General features: G+C 39.7%; 2 protein-coding genes across 6 annotated transcripts in view; one reads left to right on the forward strand and one right to left on the reverse strand.

Moving 5' to 3' along the window:
* The window catches only part of MCPH1 (microcephalin 1), a 143,746-nt gene that overhangs the window by 64,588 nt on the left and 56,802 nt on the right, over nucleotides 1-22,356 (reverse strand). The window lies entirely within an intron of this gene.
* Nucleotides 1-22,356, forward strand: part of ANGPT2 (angiopoietin 2) — a 61,070-nt gene that overhangs the window by 25,635 nt on the left and 13,079 nt on the right. Inside the window, exons 2-5 of the mRNA XM_020797822.3 lie at nucleotides 9,929-10,084; nucleotides 16,335-16,456; nucleotides 19,294-19,526; nucleotides 21,499-21,614. Of these exons, the coding sequence (XP_020653481.3) occupies nucleotides 9,929-10,084; nucleotides 16,335-16,456; nucleotides 19,294-19,526; nucleotides 21,499-21,614 (627 nt within the window). The remainder of the gene's footprint in view (nucleotides 1-9,928; nucleotides 10,085-16,334; nucleotides 16,457-19,293; nucleotides 19,527-21,498; nucleotides 21,615-22,356) is intronic.

The raw sequence follows: 22,356 nt of genomic DNA on the forward strand, positions 1-22,356 counted from the left end.
AGCCCAGAATGTCAGCAATTTTGTGGTGAGGTTTATGAGCACTTTTGAGGTGCATTTGTTGGTTGATGATGCATGTAATACTGCCAGAGAGGCTATGCCATCTACAATGCTATCTATATACAGTACAGCATCCTTATCAATAACATGCAAGACTGAGTTATACCATTCCAGGCTCCTAAAGTACAGAATGCCGTCGTATTTTTAAGCCAATAAAAACAGCCAATGCATTAGGCTTTTAAGGCAGTAGCTTCCATTCACTTTTCTTCACAAATGGTTTTCATTAAGATGATCTCTTGTTTAACAGTTTTAGTTCCCATCCTCGTTTACTGCTCTGTCACTCAAACTTTCATGATGGGGGCATTTTTATGTATGTACATATACATATATTTGCCCTGAGCATTTTCTAATCTGTCTCAGTGTCTCACTGTCTATTTAGTTAGTCTTCGTTTAGTTACTTTCACCTTTTTGTTTGTTGACAAGAAAAGGAGATAAGAGAGCAGAGCTTAGCTGGAGGTCTGGACTGACAGAATTGCTCTCAGCAGGCTGTGTATAAAACTAATACTGTAGGCTTCTCAAGCATTCCCATCTACATTCTCAAGAGGATTGTTTTTTCTTGACAAACAACAGAAATCTACAGGGACTTCCTGCCCTAACTATAAAGGGTAGTAAACCACTTTCAAATTGACTTTCTTCCAGCCTGGAGTTATGTACTTGTTATGCAGTCATTTTATTTGCCTACAAATATTTGGATACAAAACCTAATTATAGGCAGAGATTTTAAAACAATACAGAAAAGCAAATAAATCTCATTTTAATGTTGACAACATAAAACAGACGTACTATCAGGCTCTTATGGTAAAAATTGAATTCTGCACGTCTCTAACAATGTACTATACAGAAGAAGACTGGAAAGATTATTAAGTCCTAAGTGTAACATTTGAGTCAGTGCTTATATTATCGGGAAGAGGTTGGGGCTGGGGCTAGGATGAAGAGCTTAATGAAAACCACAAGTACTTCCAACAAGTTTAGCTAAACCCCATACCCTTCACAGTAGCCTTTTAAAAACAGTACCTGCAGTTAACATATATAGATGTTCCTTTCATTCATCTGTAAACCCAATTTTTGACTGGAAAGAGTAGATTTGACACATAGACATATTCCATCTGGAAGAAGACCAGGGCATGAACTTTCAACCCAAATGGCATGGGAGTAGATATGAGAAGATATCAGTGAGAATGGAAAAGTGACTGTAGGAAAGAACTCCAAATCCTTACATTTTGTTAATTTACATTCTGATTCCTTTGTCTATGTTTACATTTACAACACCTCTCTTGAAACCTCACAGACACTAAATCAAGACTGACAATATTCAAATTTTGAGAAGAAAGGATTACAAATATTAATAGACACGTATTCTCCTTTGCCAGGAAAACAATATTCTGTTTGTGTCTTTACAGTCTTACTAAAAATCTGCTAGAGATGTTGGTAGTTTCCCGTTTGGAACCTTATTAACACCAGGAAAACTAATTCGGGGGTGGCGGGGGTGGAACAGCTACGGAAGTCCACATTTGTTATCTCTCTCAAGGACAACATATCCCAAAAATAAAATAAAAAATGATTCACTCTCAATTACCCAATACTAGGATAACAATAAAGGAATGTTGTGAGGATAAAATGAACACAACTGGGCACTTGAGCTCTCTGGCTAGGCAAGGTAAAATATATAATAAATGAATAAAGTATGCATACAGTCGTCCTTATTTGGGGCATGTTATCATCAACTTTAGAATATTATTCCAAGTGGCCTAAAATCTTACTGAGCTCCCTGAAACGTTTTCCACACCAGTTGTAGTTTTTTTTAAACTAACACAACATGATCAATACATTATGCAGAAAATAAAAATCAAGATGGCAGCCAAATACTAACTATAGCAAATTAGGAAGCATTCACAAAAGATATATTGGCCAATATCCTGCACAGTGTTTACTTGTGAGCGGAGCTCCAACTGCAGAAGCTGCCATGGCAATCTAACAAGGTGCCAGGCAAGTGCCACTAGGCACATAACTGGCACATGTAAATGCCGAACAGGATACTGACCAAATAAATCATATACACAGGTGTACAATATTTAAGAGCCCAATGTGCTTCTAACTACATAGTCCATCTTCCACAGAATAATTTGAAAAAAATGATTTTAAAGATCTCGCTGACTATAATAGACTGAAATTCAAAGCTCTGTTCAATAATTTTAAATCATAGCCAAAGAGAACCAATTCCAATTATAAAATCATAAAGCAATATCCCTGTTTCCTTCATTCCTCATTTCCCCATATTGGTGGGAAATATCTGAAAAGAAACAGCAAGCATGAATGTCAACATAAGTGTTCTATGTAAGTGAGAATCCTATAAAACCAGGGTTCCCATGTGGTGAATTATAGTAACCAAGATCAGACAGTTTTTAGACCTTCCTCATCACTAGGAACAGATGGGGAGTGGGCAGAAGTCTGCATACTGTAGTACTGAAAGGGTTGGCTTGACATACTAATAACTATTATCATCATCAACTAAATAAGGTTTAAATCATGCTGCCTGAAATCCTGTTCATGCTAGTATACCACATACGACTGAGGGTGTCTTCAGCTGTGATGATTTTTCTGGAAATAAAAAACATCAAAGGTCCTGAGGCCCAGTGGAATCCACTTTGGAAAACAAGAAGCAACACATAGTTTTACATAAACATCTTGCCTTCTGAACGGTGAAAAAAACTTCTAAAAAGTTTACAGCATTTTGAAAACTTGTGAAAGTACACAATGTGATACCTTACTATAACCATAATGCTCTTCAAAATGTATACAATATGCATCTGCCATTCTAGAGACTGTGACATATGTTTGATATTTATGACATTCCCTTAAAAATAGTTGTTCTGCCAAAATGTACTGGGATCTTCTTTCTTTCCTCTCTCTCTCTCTCTCTCTCTGTGTGTGTGTGTGTGTGTTTCAATAAATCTTCTGTGTACCTTTAATAGTCTGTTATCCATGAGAAAAAAAGGAAGCAGCAGGAAATGCTGCAAGCAAAGTAATAATGTGCTTTCCGCCAAAGAAGTAGAAACAAAACAGAACCTCAGGTGACCTTAAGTCACCTATACAACACGGTTTCTATTATTATTATTACTTTAAAATCAAAGTCTCATATGTTTAATAAGGCAGCTGCTTATTTATATAGATCCTGTTCATTGGAATAAAATTTCTGAACCAAATGGTATTTTTGTGTCATATTGTCACTGCCAAATAGCACTTAAATTTGGAAGATTTTAGGTCCTTTAAAAATGTGCAGTGGTGGTATCATCAGGAATGAATTTGAAACAAGCACACTGAACTTGTACAGAGCAAAACAGTTCCTGGTGGGATGGCATGAGGCTAAATGTTTAGACTGAATTGAGCCTAGCCAAGGTTAAAAATTTCCAGGCCCTTCTGGTGACATTTAAACTCAGTACACATAGGGAAAGGAGAAAACGTCACCATCCTACTCCAGTAGTTTTTTTAAAAAATTACAGTACCTTGTCAGAATCACCATATGATTCACAAGATATTGGGCCATTCCAGAATTCATTTGAAGAAAATATTCTTTGGCCAGAAAGCTCAAATAAGAACAACCACTTCACCCAGAGTTTCAGAAACACTTAGATTAAAAGTAAAGAACTCTGGTCCACTGAATCCATATGCCCATAGGAGATCCCGGCTTCTGTCAATCCAACTTCATCTTGCTGTGATAGATAACTAAAATGTTAAAACTCATTATACTTTCAAAAGCAAGTAATGACATAGTTGTAAGCACTGGTTCTTCAGAGTCAAAATTGTCACCATCTATTTTTCACCTGGGCAGTGAATGAATTAAAGATATAGGCCTGGTGTCTAGACACAGATGCACAAAATCTGAAGACAGCAAAGGAAGGAAAAACCTGTGTTCAGGCAGCAGTTGTTTCTATCTGTTGCTTGGTCTTCTATTTGTGGGTTTATACTTGCATGTGTCCCATGCTGATTGATAGTCAGTGTCATACAGTGGTCAGGGTTCTGGACTAAGAGCGGGGAGATCTGGGTTCAAATATGCGTTCAGAACAATGTGTGATATGGCAAGTAGTGGATGTGCTGTTCCAAAAATAAATTTAAAAAAATACTGAAGAACTGGAATGGGTATGTCCAAGCCCTTTGGTTCTGGACGTCTTTGTCTCCAGGCAACAAAATGTTTTCAATGTTAATTTTTATTAATGTTCCAGCCAGATTGTTTTTTTCATACAGTGATCTGTTTCATGTACTATAATATTTACTGGTGCCATTCTTAATGGGTAGTACATAGCTGGCAAAACTGAAGAACTGTGTATTCAGCTGTTGCTGCCAAGAACAGAAATGCCTAGCAAAAAACATTAAAGAAAGGAAAACTGAGATCTCACAAATGGGAACTATATTTTTCATTGACGTGGGATTATAAATCACATAGCTGAAGAGTAACTATAACATCGTTAGAAAAGCACAACCAATTTGTTAGTCTGGTGTCTGATGTTCTATGAAACAGACGTAAACAAGGATCACTGAGGTCTTCATTTCAAAAAGGAATTAGCAAAACCAGTTTTTTTTTACGTTTATCAAGATTAATAACAAAGTTCAAACTGCTAAGGGAAAGATATATGCTAAATCTAAATTATATGTTTCTTCTTACTTTGTTAAGAACTGTAAATACTCTACCTCCCCTTTCCTCATCTTGCCTTTAAAAGCAGCAAAACAATGTTGTTAAATGCCATGCACACCATTCTCCTCCTCCAAATAAAGCAGCCAGGTACATGCTGTCATTAATTCTTTTATCCCTGAGAGAAAGGTTTGGTGGATTTTTTTGAAAAGACACTGATCTACCTCAGTCACTGGCCACATACACATGTCACCCTGAACGTAGACGTGGGAAAGGTATGGCCCCCTTGGGCAGCACCTGTTCTTTAAACAATGGGCAGGGAACTCCCCTCATCCCTCCACCATTGTAGATGGGGGCAGAAGGAAAGTGGGGTCTAACAAGCCATAGTTTAACATAGCATGATGAGCCTCAGTAAGTCACAGTTTCAAGTCTGTTTCTACCAAACCACTCTTCACAGTAACTATACTATCTGTCCTGAGATTATGAAGCAACTTCACAGATTAAACACTATGATTAAGCAATACTGGACTCATCTACTACCTGTACGGGAAATGTTTGTGCAGTGGAAATAATATACAGATATGGAATAAATGGAAGGGAATGTCGGAATTCTGAAATTGTAACATGTAATAACTTTAATCAACAACTTTGAATGTATCAATAATTCGTTTCGTTTAGTCGTGTCCGACTCTTCGTGACTCCATGGACCAGAGCACGCCAGGACCTCCTATCTTCCACTGCTTCCCGTAGTTGTGTCACTTTCATGTTGGTTGCTTCGCAGACACTGTCCAGCTATCTCATCCTCTGTCGTCCCCTTCTCCTCTTGCCCTCACACTTTCTTAACATCAAGGTCTTTTCCAAGGAGTCTTCTCTTCTCATGAGATGGCCAAAGTACTGGAGCCTCAGCTTCAGGATCTGTCCTTCCAGTGAGCACTCAGGCTTGATTTCCTTTAGATTTGATAGGTTTGTTCCCCTTGCAGTCCAGGGGACTCTCAAGAGTCTCCTCCAGCACCACAATTCAAAGGCATCAATTATTCGGTGGTCTGCTTTCTTTATGGTCCAGCTCTCACTACCATACATCATGACAGGAAAAACCATAGCTTTGACCATTCGGACTTTTGTTGGCAAGGTGATGTCTCTGCTTTTTAAGATGCTGTCGAGGTTTGTCATCGCTTTCCTCCCAAGAAGCAGGCATCTTTTAATTTTGTGGCTGCTGTCTCCATCTGCAGTGATCATGGAGCCCAAGAAAGTAAAATCTGTCACTGCTTCCATATCTTCCCCTTCAATTTCCCAGGAGGTGATGGGACCAGTGGCCATGATCTTAGTTTTTTTGATATTGAGTTTCAGGCCGTTTTTTGCACTCTCCTCTTGCACCCTCATTACAAGGTTCTTTCGTTCCTCCTCACTTTCTGCCATCAGAGTGGTATCATCTGCATATCGGAGGTTGTTGATATTTCTTCCGGCAATCTTAATTCCAGTTTGGGATTCCTCCAGTCCGGCCTTTCGCATGATGTATTCTGCATATAAGTTAAATAAGCCAGGGGACAATATACAGCCTTGTCGTACTCCTTTCCCAATTTTGAACCATATCAATAATTAGCTTCAGACATTTACTACATAACTCTTGTTTGGACTACTGGGCTGAGCAAAATCAAGTGTACTAGATATTTTAGCACTGAGAAAAAGACAATAATTATTAGCACTACAAACTAATGATTATTTACTATTAAGTCAATTCTGATTTATGGCAATCCCTTAAGGGATTTTTAGGAATATACAGAAGTGATCCACCATTTCCTTCTTTTGGAACTGCTTTGGGACTGTGCAGCTTGCCCTGGGCGACATAGGCTGACATGCTCTACTGGGAGTCTCAAGGGGAACTGAACTCTTGATGCTTGGCTCCACACTAAAAAGACCTTCTTATAACAATACAAGAAATGGAAATTCCCTGTAACAGATTTAAATAATGTGAAATCCATGCAATTAACAAAATATATAGAAACAGATACAGTCTTTTAAAGTTTGTAACATATATTTACTATATGTGCTGCTGCATTTGAATAACATATAAGAAACATGGACTTTATAGAACTAAAGAAAGAGGCGAGTTCCTACTCCTGAGGACCTTAAAATGTTAAGTATTAAGAAACAAAGTCCACATGGGAAGAAAAAGGGAAGAGAGAAACATGTCCCATGAATACAAGTAGAAACAGAAATAGCTGTAATTGTTTCTTATTAGAAATGTAGCTTTGCCAAATAACTACTTTTTTAAGGAGCTGGGACGTTAATTATGAAATGGGGGAATACATCCAGCTAGAGATAGCATTGCTAAGGGGCAGAAGAGCCCTTAAAACATATCACAGAAAATGGGAAAAAGAAAGAAAAGATTGATTTTCAGGGTCTACGGAAAGGTATGGCATTTGCCTAAAATTAAAACAACAACAAACCCATTCATGAAAGCCTTGGAATATATTATTAGCTCCCCAGTGCTTATGAGAATGTGCTCTGAGATCATTTCAAAACAGTTGTTATTTTGGCATTCTTTGAAGGAAGACATTGTTTCTCACCCTGGCTGTTTATGCATTGTTTGCCTTAAAGCTGAATAACAATGCACAAACAACATTGTTTCAGCATACCAGACTTCTTGTCTAATCCCTATCAACGTAGGTATAAGATCCTCTTACACATTTGAACTCTTGGTTCAGGAAGATGATTAAACTTTTGAGCCTTTGCCTAAGTTTCACTCATCTCTAAATAACATGTCCAGAGTTCACAATACTAGATACTAGTGCAGTGGGTGCCCCAGAAGTGATAATGATGGGAAGCTGCCATGCAGCCAAGTCTCCAGGCGGTCACTCAACTTTTTATGGTCCTTACACTTAAGAGCATGTCCATACTCTTCAGTGTTACACAGATGAGAACAGGAATGTGTACAACTGTTCCCAACACCAGGTACCATCGCCAAAGTTCCTTTCCTCACCATTAGTAGCATCTTGCATTTACTTTAGCCTCTCCTGTACAATCTTCTGATCAAATGTTTGCCATAGTATTAGGTAGACTAGAAATGGTATCTGTAAAACAATATGGCCTCTCCTCCCACGCCAAAGGAAGTTCAAAGTTGAGAAGAAAATTTAATCTTACAATCAGTCTTGCCTTACTTTTGAAATGGTTGCCACATTCAGCATTTATCAACTCCATAGGTGATTAGTGACATGAATTGGTAAATAGGCCTTGGATGCAGGGGGTCTTGCGGCAAATTTGAAAATGCAAATGTGTGCCATACTTCCCGATCGGCAGCCCTTCTCCAGAAGAAGAATCCAACAATGCAGACTGCTGAATTAATCCAAACCAATACAATAAGAAACAAGTCTTCTATAAAGTTAATGGCTTTTTACTGGCAATTCAAGACCAAACCACTGTCAAATCCTTTGCATTACAATAAGAATACTTTCAAGAATCATCTGTACCTGGAAAAATCCATTTTTCTTTCTTGCCTGAGTGGGAGTTGTAAATGGCTTGGTATGCCTTACTGCTTTGTATGTGTTTTTACTATTACTTGTGTTTACCATTTCTCAGAGCTGCATTTGCTTGACACTTTTTATTATTTGTATACTTCTTGTTTTGAGCTTTAAATATTGTCCTCTAAGGATGTAAGGCACCTTGGGTCCTTTTTAAGGAGAAAGCTGGGGGGCGGGGATATTATAAATAAATAAAACAGGTTGCGAATCAAGCCACAGTAAAGCCTAATTGCTGCAGTTCAGCTTGCCAGTGTCATTGTAGCATCAGCTCCAGCTACTCAAAAAGTGGCAGCGTTCAACCCAGGGAATGCTGGCTTCACCTTACATGTATGTCTGCATGAGGCAGAATTAACTAGACAGTGACTAGACAGTGGGGAAAAATGCAAGTTGATGCATTGTGATGCTTATCTATGGAAATGGAGTTTCCTTAGGCGAATTTGCTGTAGACATTCAGATTTGCAGCAGTCAGCGGAATCAGAGCGCTCAGTTGACAGTGGGCTCCACTCTTCCTTTCTTTCTTATTGGTCTCCTAAGAGCTCTAGTGGAAGCCTGTTCCAACACTTAGGTGAACCCTCCTCCTGCCCCTAGATACAAGACACGCTTGGTTGAGTGGAACCGTTACGCCCCACCCCAAGAGCCCCTTTGTTTCAAATCAAGGAACCACACAGGCAGAAAGCGGGCAAAAGTAATACTAAACAGATTGCAACAAATTGAAACTAGCACCTGACCCAAAAAGATGACTCCACACAAAGAGAAGATGATTCCACAATGGGCTCCCCCTGCATTGCACATTATGTTGTGTAGCCACCAGGTTTTCATTCAAATTCATCTCAGCCCAGAGTGAGATAAATTGTGGGGTAAATGGCCAATGTAGTAACACACACCCATGATGCTTTTTCTTCCTCTTGTATATTTACTGTCTGAGACCAAGGAAACCTTAAGAACTCTAGTCCTGGTGTGTGCACAGAGGAGGCAGGATCAATAGCCAGATAGATAATTTCCTTCTTTATATAGTGATTTATATATTGATCTTTCTAAATCAATATATAAAGCTGCACTCTCAAGCTTTCTTCCTTCATCTTTCTTCCTCTGTAGCCCTTCCTGTTTCATGGTGTTGCTGCCAGAGAAAGGCAGCAACATACTGGCTCTCCATAATGGCTGACTGTAGGCCTGCATGAATGAAAGCAATTTGCAAGGGCTATGGTAAATAAATCTAATGATCCTTTGCCTGTGAACAATTAATAAATTGATTCTCTAATACAATAAAGGGTGCATTTCTGTCTTCCTTTCTTTGGCCTAATACTAGTTTCCAGAACTGATCTTATTTTCAGTAGGTTACAAACGCTGTACCTGGCTGCAACACTGTAATAAACACCAATAATCCCAACAGGCTGTGGTCTCATGAATACTCTTCTAATGCATATTTTTGTTTTGCTTTTTTGAGTTTCTTAGAAAGACTTTTGATGGAACTAGACCTGTAAGAAGGTTAACCCCCCCCCCAAACAGACTCAGAGGTCAGCAGGCGGCTCAGTTTTGTACAGCTGGCTCACAGATTGCAAGCTGATGTTCTTCTACCAGGCTACCCTATTTCATCTTGCCTATTAAATGAAGAGAAAGTGTCACCACTAAGGAGGATCAGCAGTCAAATGAGAATGGTGAACGCCTTTATGAAACAAATGAAACAGTAGACAGTTACAAACATTCTCTTTTTTTTCCTGTCATGCAGCTTGAAAATTATATCCAGGATAACATGAAAAAAGAAATGGTAGAGATCCAGCAGAACGCAGTACAGAACCAGACAGCAGTCATGATGGAAATAGGCACAAACCTTCTAAATCAAACGGCTGAACAGACCCGCAAATTAACAGATGTTGAAGCACATGTAAGTAGTAATAGTTCAATCTGAAATAATTCTGGATAATCCAAAGTCATGTCTCTTATGTTTGGTGTCTTAAGAGTTACGCTTGTGGCCCTGAGGAGACACATGTATTTGGAGCCCTGTGAGAACATTCAGTTTAGAAGCAGGAAACAGCTCCTTGCGAAAAATGGAAATGTTTGATGCTTGAGAGAAGACTGAGAAGAGATGATGAGTCCAAAGCTATGTTATGCATTTTAATTTAGTAGAGGTGATATGTTGGCTCCCACAAACGTTGTTGGATCCTAAACTGGTTCCAGCAAGCATGTACATGGGTCTACATATTAGCAGTGGGCAGAGCCTTATCCATGTGAATGCTGGCCATCCCACTGCTGAAATGTGACCCCTCTTGTTATTGTTATCTTGTCTCATTCACTCTCCTGTTCTTTATCTCCTTCTCTTCCTCACACACACTCTCTTACTCTTTCTCACACATATCCACGCCCACTATCCCCATTGCAACCAGGCTTTAAAAAGCTTCTGTTGACACCTGCTGATTCCCCCCCCCCAAGTTTTACTACAATGGAAAGGGCAGTTTTTCAGAATGATTCACACCACCAGGGAGGGAAGGGCCAAATCCTCACTGAGGCATTGGCAAGAAAGCAGAAATTATGTATCTCCTCCAACCACAGTCAAGAGGAAGCTAGTATGCTAGATGGGAATTTCTGCAAGCCGTATCAAGAGAATATTTTTCTTCATGTGTTTCTAATAACACCGTGGTATGAATGAGAGATGCTTTGATAAGTTTGTTTCTCTGTTTTGATCTTGTTATGAGTGTATTAGAGAACTATAAGGGAAAAACAAAGCATTACACAATTCTTCTGAGGCTTTCTATAAGATGCTTTGGACATGGTTTTACCACAGAAAAGTCACATATGAATAAATTGTTGATGAAGATGATGAATTGGGGGTGGCTCATAGTTTATGGCAACCCACAAACTTCAGAAAAACAAACTGGTTCATGGTTCATTCTTCTCCGGTTCATGACTGGGAGATGGGAATCTAATGCCTCCATCTCCTCTGCCTCCCACCCACTCCCTTTCCACTGCCCACATTGCCCCCTCCACCTGGTCCTGCCGCCTCCCCTTTGTCCTCTGCTGCCGCCATCTTTAGAGACAGTGGTCCAGCTTCCCTTCTGGGAGCTGGGCTGCTTGTCTCTGCGCATGTGCACACCCATCAGCTGATAGGCATGCTCATGCACAGAGACAGCTAATCCAGCTCACAGAAGGGAAGCCAGGCCACCGTCTCTAAAGATGGTGGAGGTGGACAAAGAGAAGGAGGCAGCAGAACCAGGTAGGGAGGTGATGGAGGCAGTAGGAAGGGGGTGGGGAGCATTCTTTTGCCAAGAACGAAGTACCAAGTGTAAGAAGTTTCAGAGCTTTGATTCATTTTGACAAAACAGGATCTGAAGTGAACCACAAACCACCCAGTTCATGGGGTTGTTTTGGTTCATAATTTGGTTCGTGCTGATCTCTAATGATCATTGCTCTTCCTGCTCTCCAAACCGCAGCAAAATCTTTGTGCTTCCATTAGGAATTTGAAGTGAGAGAGTATCCATAAGTTATATCTTCTGTAGTCCCTCGTGCAGCACTCAAACAAGCTGTTAGAAATGATGCATCCTTATGCACTACATAGTTGGAGAGGAAACTTGGATAAGGTTTAGTGTTTCAAGATATTTAACTGTAGGATAAATGAAAAGATTGAACTGAGTGGGAGAAAGGTTAGGAAATAACAGGAAGCAACAAAGAAAAATAAATTGTCACATGTTTTGAAGTTGATGTCCAAGTCCCAAATCAATTCTGGTTCCTTAAGGAGAACAGAAAGATTCTCATACTCAAATGGGGAAGAGAGAAAAGAAATGTCCTACATGATAGTTCACAAGTCAAACTCCATCCAGAAGTGTGGTTATCATGGAGTAACCACAAACTATTACATTTACAGAATAAACAATGCAGACATCCTGAAATAATAAATTCATTTCAAAACTTCTGAAGTAAAATTTTGAAAAAATAGCTTGCATGTTCTTATGATGGTATTCCAAAGGTTTACTTTTAAGGGGTGTGTGTGTGTGGTGCAGAAATCTTTCTACTAGCACACAGCTAATTAGTAAAACTATCTGTGCATATTTCAGAGAGTTTTTGTGCATTTTGATTTTGAAAAACAGAAAAGCATTCAATCAAAATAATGTAAAAGATGAGGACTCAAGAATGTACCAACTCATGCTGCATGTGTGGAGTTACATTTTTGGAATTCCTGTACAGAAACTCTTTTGCTATAGTAACTAGCATACCATGGAGATATCTACACAAATGAACACTCTCACACATCTACTGCATTTCTGCTACAACATAATGTTGTAATTAAAAAGACCAGAACATTCAAAAGTTTTGAAAATGACAGTAATTGATCCACATTATACTGTACTTGTTTTTTCTGCTAGGGGAAAATGCACAGCTGTAAAATACAGGGATGGTGGGGGTGGCAAGTTAGTTTCACCATTTATATTGAAGTGTATATGGCTATGTTGCATTCTTTAGCATTTCAGAAGTACCGTATTTTTCCATGTATATGACCCCCCAATGTATAAAACAACCCCCTAATCAACAGGCAGCCACAAGGGGAGGCCCATCACAGCTGCTCCTCCGTCTCCTGCTGCCTCCGCCATCCAACCACCTTCTCCAGTGCGACTGCTGAGGCTTACCTCCAGCTCATGTCACCACTTTGTCCCCTGTCCAAAGGAAATGGTCGCTGGAGGAAGCAATTTGACGGCGGCGGCAGCAGTCAATGGGCAGCAGCGAGAGGTGGCCGAGCATGGCTGCTCCTTTGTCTCCGTCTCCTGCTGCTGCTGCTGCTCAGCCCACGAGTGGTGTTGGAGGAGACTGCAGCAGCGGCAGGAGGCAGAGATGGAGGCAACGGAGCAGCTGTGCTTGGCCGCCTCTCGCTGCTGCCCATTGACTGCTGCCGCCGGTGCAACGAACGGATCGCCTCCTCCAGTGCCACTCACAGGCACCTTTCAGGCAGGGGACAAGGTGGCAGCATGAGCTGGAGGTGGGCCCCAGCAATGGCGCTGGGAGGGGGCAATCGGATGGTGGGGGCAGCAGTCAATGGGCAGCCGCGGGAGGTGGCTGAGCGCGGCTGCTCCTCCACCTCTGTCTCCTGCTGCCGCCTTCTGTGTATAAAACGACCCTCAATTTTTCCTCTATTTTAGGAAAAAGTGTCATTTTATACACGGAAAAATACAGTATATGACTAATGGATGCTTCTGTTCAGCTTCTGGATTAAAATGAACAGTGTAAGCAGATTGACTGAATAGTTCCTTTCTCAACGGCACTAGGTTCAGACTTCTGTGATTTGTACTTTGACATGTAATGCCAGGCCCATAAGCCTGCCCATAAGTAATGCCAGGCTAGGAGCATCCTACTCCCCGATATTTCAGAGTCAAGACCTAAGACCAGTAGTTGGGCAAATACAATGTCATATCATGGACTCTCATGGAGGGACAGGCAAGGATTTGAAGGCAGGGGGGGAACTGCTTCCAGGCCAACTAACTGTGGAAAGAGGCACAAAGGGAATCTGGGTAAAACATGTAATATGGTGACCTAGAGCTGGGGAAAAGTACATTTTGACCACCAGACAGGTGGTGAAATGCACCCAGCAGCTACAGTGGTTTGTACCAGAGTTCACATCCTACAGTGCATAGGACACATTGGGGGGGGGGGGTTTCAGGCTATTCTTAGGTACTGAGGATCGTGAAAAGCTCACTGCCCAGCCCACAGACAGTTATTTCCAGGCTCTGAACCACTGCTTCTGCAAAAAGAAGGTCTATAGGTTACACCACTGGCACTCTACTCCCACTTCGAAGGGAAACAGTCCAATGGATTCCGTGGCATGACGTCTGTGGCTCTTTCCCCAATACTCTCCCTTCTCTCCTGCCTTATTGCTGGGTTGATGTTGCAACTAGTTCAACAGACATATACACAGCTTTGACCTGAACCAATCAGTTCTGGTGCCAGGAGCTTCAGGTTGTCAATGGTTGCCCAGGTTCTAAAACATCACATATACAACCCAACTTTGTCCTTCTCCAGTGTTGCTCTCCCTGAGATTTTATCTCCCAGCCCGGAACTTGAGTATGGGCAGGTTTCAGTCAGTGGTCTGAGACATACCAACTCTACTGCAGATTTTATTACTGTAATGTGTTAAAAGGTGGGTTGCCCTTGAAAATAACTTAGATGCTTTAATTTTTATGGAATATGGCTGCCAGAATTTAACTGGTAAGTCAGGCAAATCTCTAAAAAGACAGGTGTGGTTTTTTTTAAGTTGCATGAACTGCCTGCTTGCTTCCAGGTCCAATTTAAGGTATTGGTTATTTCTGGTTTTCTGCCAAGCTCTTTGTCTCTATACCTCTACCATTTGGGGTAAAGTACAAGGATTAGCTATCAAGAAGAAAGCTTTCTTGGCTGTGATACCCCATTGAAAAATGCCCTCCCAAGAGACTTTCATCTGGCATCACCAATTGCTATCATTTAGGTGCCAAGCAAAGATATTTTTATTTATTCAGACATTTCAAAAGATTCTGCTAATTTAATTCTGCACGTTTCCTTCTGTTTTCAAGTTTTATCTGTTGTTTTCTTGGTACACTGCTCTGCAATCTGATAAGACGAAGGGCAGTATAAAAACACGGTAAGCAAATAAATCTTCAGCAACAGTTTGGAAATACACTTAAGTGTGAAATCACGTCCTGAATGACTGTACAACATTAAGGAAGTGAGTAAATTCCTCCTGCCAACTGAAGCCAAATTCTGATGAATCAAAAGTTGTTTTAAAACACAATGGGGAAACGATATGGACTAAAGAACAAGTAGCAGAATGGAGCGGAAAGCAACACTCCACATGTCAGTTCTGCTTCCTAGTTCTTAAAAGCAGATGCTATTCTTAAGACACAAAAAGGGCATACCTGAGAAGAAGATGTAACAGCCACATCATATTAAAACTGAAACTATGAAGTGACTGATCAAACAAGGAAAAAGAAACTTTACAAGGAAAATTTTTCCTTGTCAAGAATGTCTTTATGATTTCAATAGCAAAGTATCTGATGAAGTGGGTAGGTCCTTTCCCATAAATTCTTATGCTACTGTGAGTGACTTAGTCCCCCTTAAGTGGATATAGAACCTTCCCTTTCTTAATTTTATTTACAATATTGCTACAAGCTAGTACTGTGTGGAATTAATATTCATTTATTACTCATTAAAATTAATTAACCACTTTCCTACCCACCGTGCACCCCCAAAATACTATATAATAAAAATATTAAAAAAATGTTTTAATTTAAAACAGATTAAAACAAGTTTTAAAAACCAAAAGCCACACGGTACAATATCATTTTGGCTGCCTGCTGGAACCTGAATAATAATGAGCTAGTTTGACTTCCTCTAAAAAGGAATTCAACAATTAAGATGCTGCTGCAGGAAAATTCATCTCATGCATTCACCAACCTAAATTTTGGTGGGACATGCAACAGGTCTTCCACTGAGTATTTCAAATTCTGCACAGACATATATGGGAGGAGGTGATCTTTCAGATATCCTAGCCTCTGGATGTTCAGGAATTTTTCAGGTTAAAACCAACATACTGAAATGAGCTTGGTAACAAATTGGATCTGAGTGCAATTGGTTCCAGATTGGTGATATATGGTCTCTAAAAAGCATATCGGACAATAGTTTAACTGGTGCATTTTCTACTAGCTGTAGCTTTCACTCATTTTTCAAGGGCATCTCCCTATAGACCAGATTTCAATAGCCTAATCAGAAAATACTTGTGCTTGTGTCAAAAGTGATGCAGGAGGCGTATCAGCTGAACCTAAGCAAAGGCAATTCTGCCTGTAACAACCTGTTACAGTCGGTTTTCCAAGAGTAATGCTGGTTTTACGACCACTTCCAGTCTTCCAGTCTGATCCTGCAGAGCAAGTGCAGTCCCATCAAGTACAGGATGTAAATTCAAGCTTGACTTTTCTTCTAACAACTTCTGTCTTGTCTAGACTGAGCCTCAGTTTGTTCATCCACATCAGATCCCTCATTGTATTCTTTTTTCTCTAATTGTGATTAGTTGTATGACCAGATAGGCGGGATAGAAATAAAATAAATAAATAAATAAATAACTTGTAAACTACAGTATGCTGAATTTTTAAATGTATTTTAAATTTGAATTTATCAAAATATAGGTACTGAATCAGACATCAAGACTTGAAAGACAGCTTCTAGCACATTCCATTTCAACTAACAAGCTAGAGATGCAGATTTCGGATCAGACCAGTGAGATCAGTAAATTGCAAGAAAAAAACAGGTAATAACTATTAGTGTATATTTATGTGTTGCTGGTATCAATTGTCCTTTTGTCACTAGTAAATCAACTTAGTAGCCTCAGCTAGCTGCATTTACTTTTGGAATGTTTTTGCATTGTTTTGCATTGTTTGGCTAAGAGAATACTACAATTGAACCAAGTGATTAACATCTGAAAATATTATTTACATACATGGAATTTATTTAATGTGCCAAAGATTGAGGGGTGTGTGTCTTAATTTCTATGAAAATCCATGTAGAGTACAGTGGACATTATGTAGAGTATAGTGAAGATAAATTCTATAGAAGAACTGAAGTTAACCATGTGCTTAAGAGCCTTGTGGTGCAGTAATTTAATTGCTGTACTGCAGCCAAAAGTGAGCTTACAACCTGGGGTTCAATCCCAGGTGGCTGGCTCAAGGTTCACTCCAACCTCCATTCTTCTGAGGTTGGTAAAATGAGTACCCAGCTCACTAGGGGAGAGGGCAATGTATAGCCTGCATACTGTAATTAACTTGTAAACCACACAGAGTGTGCTTTAAGTGCCATATATAAGCAGCATGCTTTGCTTTGCTTTTTTGCTGGAGTGAGATGTAAGCTTTCCACTGCTTGCTTAAGCTGAACAACACTTTGTAGTCTTCACCCTCACAAAAATAACACCTTAAACTCTACAATTTTTCCTTATCCATTGACAACCAACATCTGGCAAGTACCAGGTTTGTGAATGTTCTATTACAACAAGTTTGCATTGACCAAACTACAGAACCACTCCTCTTTTCCAAAACTATTTGGTCAATGCAACTTGTTGTAATAGAGCATTCCCAAACCTGGTCCTCGCCAGATGTTTTCAAATAACTCCCACAATTCCTCAACTGGCTTTGCTGGCTTATAGGGGTTTATACATCAAAAGATCAGGAAGCTGTCTGTTTGGGAGAGGTTTCTTTAAGAGAATGAGCCAAGAGTAATGAATGCTGTCTTCTCTTATACTTTTTTTATTGCTGTGAATCATAGAATAATGGAGTTGGAAGGGATCTGAGATCTGTCTTCTCTCCCAAACTTCAAAATGTGGTCAAACTCACTGTTCCTATTAGAGCAATCTCATATGATTGCCGGCCAAAATCTGATTATTCAGCTGCATTGTGTGACACAAGAATTTTAATTCCATTTTTTTTAAATCACCAAAGAGATGAAACACCTGAATCCAGTCCTTAGCATCAGTTGAAAGACAGACAAGATCCCTGCCTCCTTCTTTACTCACTCTACAACATCAAAGGATGTTGAGTCTCTTTTTGTTTACCCAGAATATTTGAATGACAGCTGGCCAACAGAACTGTTAACATTTCTTGCTGAGCTGGGATCACACTAGGCCAGCAGGAAAAGAAAGGGGAATTATGACCTTCATTTACTTCACAAGCCTTGTGTGTGACCTGCAGTTGGCTAGTTGCATATTTAAGAGAAATCAACCTTATTGTTTACTAAATGGGACTGTAATTTGCTACAATGCAAGTTATCAATCATGAATGCATAATTAGCACATATGTTCTGCTTAATGCTTCTTAGGTCTTCATACTGAGAGGTCCACATGTCAACAGCTGTACTGTGGAGAAAAACAAGCTGTTTTATAAAATAAGGACCAAACAGATCATAGGGCCTCTGTGTTATGCTTGTAGTAGTACATTGTAGGGTTGAATAGCCAAACTGTTTTATTCAGTAGGAATCTTATGCTGAAAGAACTTCTCAGTTCTAGGAAACATTAACATTGGGGGGGAAAGGTCATGTTTTCACATTTGTCTTCACTCTCCTGATATATTTGTGTATGGTCCTACAAGGTTTGTTTTATGCAAACAAGATACTTTACCCAAGAGGAGCAAAGTAAACAGGGGTTCAATAATACAAAGTCATTTATTGTGGTAAGCATAGGAATAGGGCTGGAAATATACGGTGTGCTGCCTACGAGGGGAAAAATACATTTGATGCACTGGAACATGTGCTATTAATGCTTCTTCCAGTATTAATGGAAGAAGAGACAAATGAAGTCCTGTCTGCTGAGCCAATATACTTCTTCAAGCATTTGATGAAGAAAATCAGGAGTGAGCGTTAATATCAGTCATGTGGACAGTTGCTAGTACAATGGGACTTTCTGTCTCTTTTCCCCTGCAGCCTTCTGCACTGCCAAAACCTTTCTCCAGAGAGTTTATGAGCCTTATGGAAGTGTTAAGGATGCTTGAAGGGACCTCTGGGGGAGTGCAGACTGCTCCCTCCTGGTTTTCTCAACAGAACCAGCTCCCTAGTTGGATCCCAGCCTCTGATTCTGACATGTTGTGCACAGTTTGTTAGAAATCTAGAGTTGGAAGGTTGTTCCAGAGGTATCCCTTACACTAAAGCAGGAGCCCTTCCAAAGACATTTTTGTTAGCTGAAGACACGTGATGCAGGTTGTACTGCAGCTAAGTGAATATGTTACATTCTGGAGTGTGTACAGGCAGCAGTTCTACAGGAGTGCTGAACATTTGCGCTACACACAGCAGTCAGCCTCTTAAGAATCCTGTTTCCCTTTTTCTTTTCAATTAGTTAAAACTGGTGTGTAAGAATGGGTCAGGAAACTAAAGAGATGTGGCATTCAAATAAAATATTGTAACTGAGGTCAGGTTCTCTTTCCACCACCCTTGTAAAAGGGAGAAACTGCCTTCAAGAACCTTTACCATGCTGACATTTTTGTAGCTTAGTAACCCTCTGACTTGAGTCTACGTTGGACAATCATGGTTGCTTAACTAGTACATTTAAATGTACTATTTTGTACTCATAAATGGTGCATCAATCACAAGTTTTTTTGCTTTTCTTAGCTTTTTAGAAAAAAAAGTCCTCGAAATGGAAGACAAACATACGCTCCAGCTACAGACGATAAAGGATGAAAAAGATAAGCTTCAGTTACTAGTTTCTAGGCAGAATTCTATAATCGAAGAACTGGAGAAACAGCTGATCACTGCTACAGCTAACAACTCATTCCTACAAAAACAGCAACATGATTTGAGGGAGACAGTCCAGAACTTGTTTTCTATAATTTCTACACCAAATCGTAAGTGAGGTTGAACACATAAATTGTTATAGTGAGAAATTGTGGGGGGGGTTTTTGATCAAGATTCCCCTGTTTCTGCAGTAACAAACAGCTTCTTTCCTTACATAAAGCATAATCAGAACAAGTACATAAAGGCTTAGGTTAGTTTTATTTCCTATCCATGTTGACATAAAGAAAATGATTCAGAGTGTCCAAACTATTCTGATGTAGCTCCATGATGTGCAGTCCATTGTGTCAATTTCATGTATTGGTGCTAATCCTCATATCATAGTAATTCTGAGAATGACAAGACTGTGAGTCATCTACAACAATCCCTGACAATGTGACAGGGTAGCCACACAGGAATAACTTCCACCACATTATATTTGCACTTTAGGATCAGAATTAAATCAGTCCTTTGATGAGTCAGTAATAGGTTCTTTCAGCAACTGAAAATGAAGCTGGCCCAGAGGGTAGGGGCTTAAATCCAACTACTAGTCTCAACTGAATAAAACATATTGAGCAGATTCCTGTTCACTTCATTTACCTGTGCAAAGATCTATTGCATGAGTCGCTACAGTTTTGAGCTTCTGTAAGAAGGTATTACTGAATACCATGTTGTACAAGCCCAGAAGCTGCCTGACTGCTGGAAGGCACAGGATTCTGCCCACTGAACTGATTGCTGGATGGTGAATTATCAGATAAGATATTGTATTGATTCAGTGAGTTCACTCCAGCTGAGATTAAACTGGATGCAGGTCAACTAAGCCAATTAAAACACTTCTTCCCTGATGAGGAGTCTGAGGAAGTTTCTCCTCACAGGTATATGTGGATATAAACCCACTCAGCACTTTCAAAACCTACAGGGAATCCATTTTGCTACAACAGAAGCATAATTTCAGCCTTCAGAAACTTGTTATTAATAAATTATATTCCTCAATTAATAAACTACCAATGTTTATTTGAATCCAATTGGTAGTTTATGGTAAAATAATTATCTGAGTATAACTACCTTAGTAGCAGAAGCAGCATAAAACCTACCACAAGAGAAAGATGATAGAAGACTTGGGGGAACAGAAGTACCCAAACCAGTAAGGACTGCGGTCATGGATCCCAAACATGGTCCAAAAGTGATTGAGCAAGCTCAGTGGGCAGGAGATGGTGATCAATGTTTCAGGGAAGCAAGAGTTTAAAAATGGTGAAAGCAAAATGGAATGGATTATCTTGGAAATGAGGTATGCTATACCCTGAAGGGGAACATTCTGTACTGGAAAAACTTCTTGCGTGTTCTACTTATATTTTCAAATATATAATAATCAGTTTAGAATACACTTCTTTCAACAAATACTGTTGTGCCATTTACAGGGCAATTTATTTCTGACAGCCCTAAAAATAGTTTCTTAAGAACATTTCCAAAGCTATGCATGTTTTTACTGATGTTATCTTCTAAGTACTGCACAAACAAGTAAACAAAACATGTTGGCTTAGCCTTAATGTGGGGAAAAAACAGTACCCTGTTTGTTTGCCAAAGTTAAGGGGGAAGCTTCTAAAACTATCAGAGAAGTGTGGAAAAGCAATTACGGTCTGGAAGCAGGCTTGTATATCCAGCAAAGTCTAAACCAATCTAATTGGTGAACAGTTGGACAAGTTCAAGAAAACTGTGCATGAATGCAGCAAGTGACAGAATGCTACAGTGATCAAGTCTGACCTTACAGACTTTCCTTCTACAATAGCTGTTATAAATGGACTGGTTCCAGATTTAGGCATGTGCAAATAGTTTGGTGGAATGGGATTCTTCTGCACCTTCCTCTCCAGAGCAGTCCTTCTAGTCCCCAGAAAACACTGCAGGGTCTTAAGGGAAACTGCCGAGTTTGGGGAAGGTGGGATGTCCCTGAAAACCTGAACAGAGGCACCTTCCCTGAGCACAGCCCTTCTGTCCACAGGAGGCAGATCCGGGATTAAACCAGTATGATTTCATGTCTTTACTTTTTAGCATCCAAGAACGCTTTGGTGGCTGGAGAAGAACAGATCAGTTTCAAGGATTGTGCCGAAGCATTCAAATCAGGATTTACAACTAGTGGAATTTTCACACTGTCAGGAGAGAAGAAGGTATTGTATTCTTTTTGTTAAATTTTGTCATAATGAGGAACTTTTTCCAGACTAAGAATGTTCTTATATAAGTTTAAGAATGTTTAAATACACCATGGCACTCTACTTTCTTCTTGGAAACAGCAGCTCAAGCCCATGGAAGATCCCTGAAATACTTTTCCATAAAACATTCCTACAAGGATCACTGGTTGATCACTCTAATACATACAGCCCCTCTTGTTTTTTTTTTTAACACAACATACACATGCCTTCAACTATCTGGTTTTTTTCCCACTAACCAGATTAATTTTTCCTTTCCCCCCTCGAAACAATTTGCTGATAAATTGTTTACGACACCTACAGAAGGTCTGAATAGTGACATACATATAAGAACCATTTTAAAGTGTGTCTATATTAGAAAGTTTAAAATAGAAAAGGAAAGACAGTTCTATGCACAATCTATCAAACTGGCAGTAAGGAAAGATACCCAGCAGACAAATTTGTATTTATATTTGCCTAATCAAGCCTATTTTTAGCTGGGAAGAGTACTTTCATATAAGAATCAGCTTCTCTGCAAATGTTTTGGCAAGCAGAGCACATGTTGTTTGGTGATTAGAGTTGAATGACAAGTAACTAATAATGGAAAAACTATGCAGAACCTTAGTACCAAATTCATGAAAATCGTAACAAATGTTCTCTAGGTTGGCCCCACTACAGATCAGAGTATCTGCAATTGTGCTGCTGAAGATTTGATGGCTGACCA

The sequence above is a fragment of the Pogona vitticeps genome, chromosome 1 (genome assembly GCF_051106095.1).
Source record: "Pogona vitticeps strain Pit_001003342236 chromosome 1, PviZW2.1, whole genome shotgun sequence".
In the NCBI taxonomy this organism is placed as follows: domain Eukaryota; kingdom Metazoa; phylum Chordata; class Lepidosauria; order Squamata; family Agamidae; genus Pogona; species Pogona vitticeps.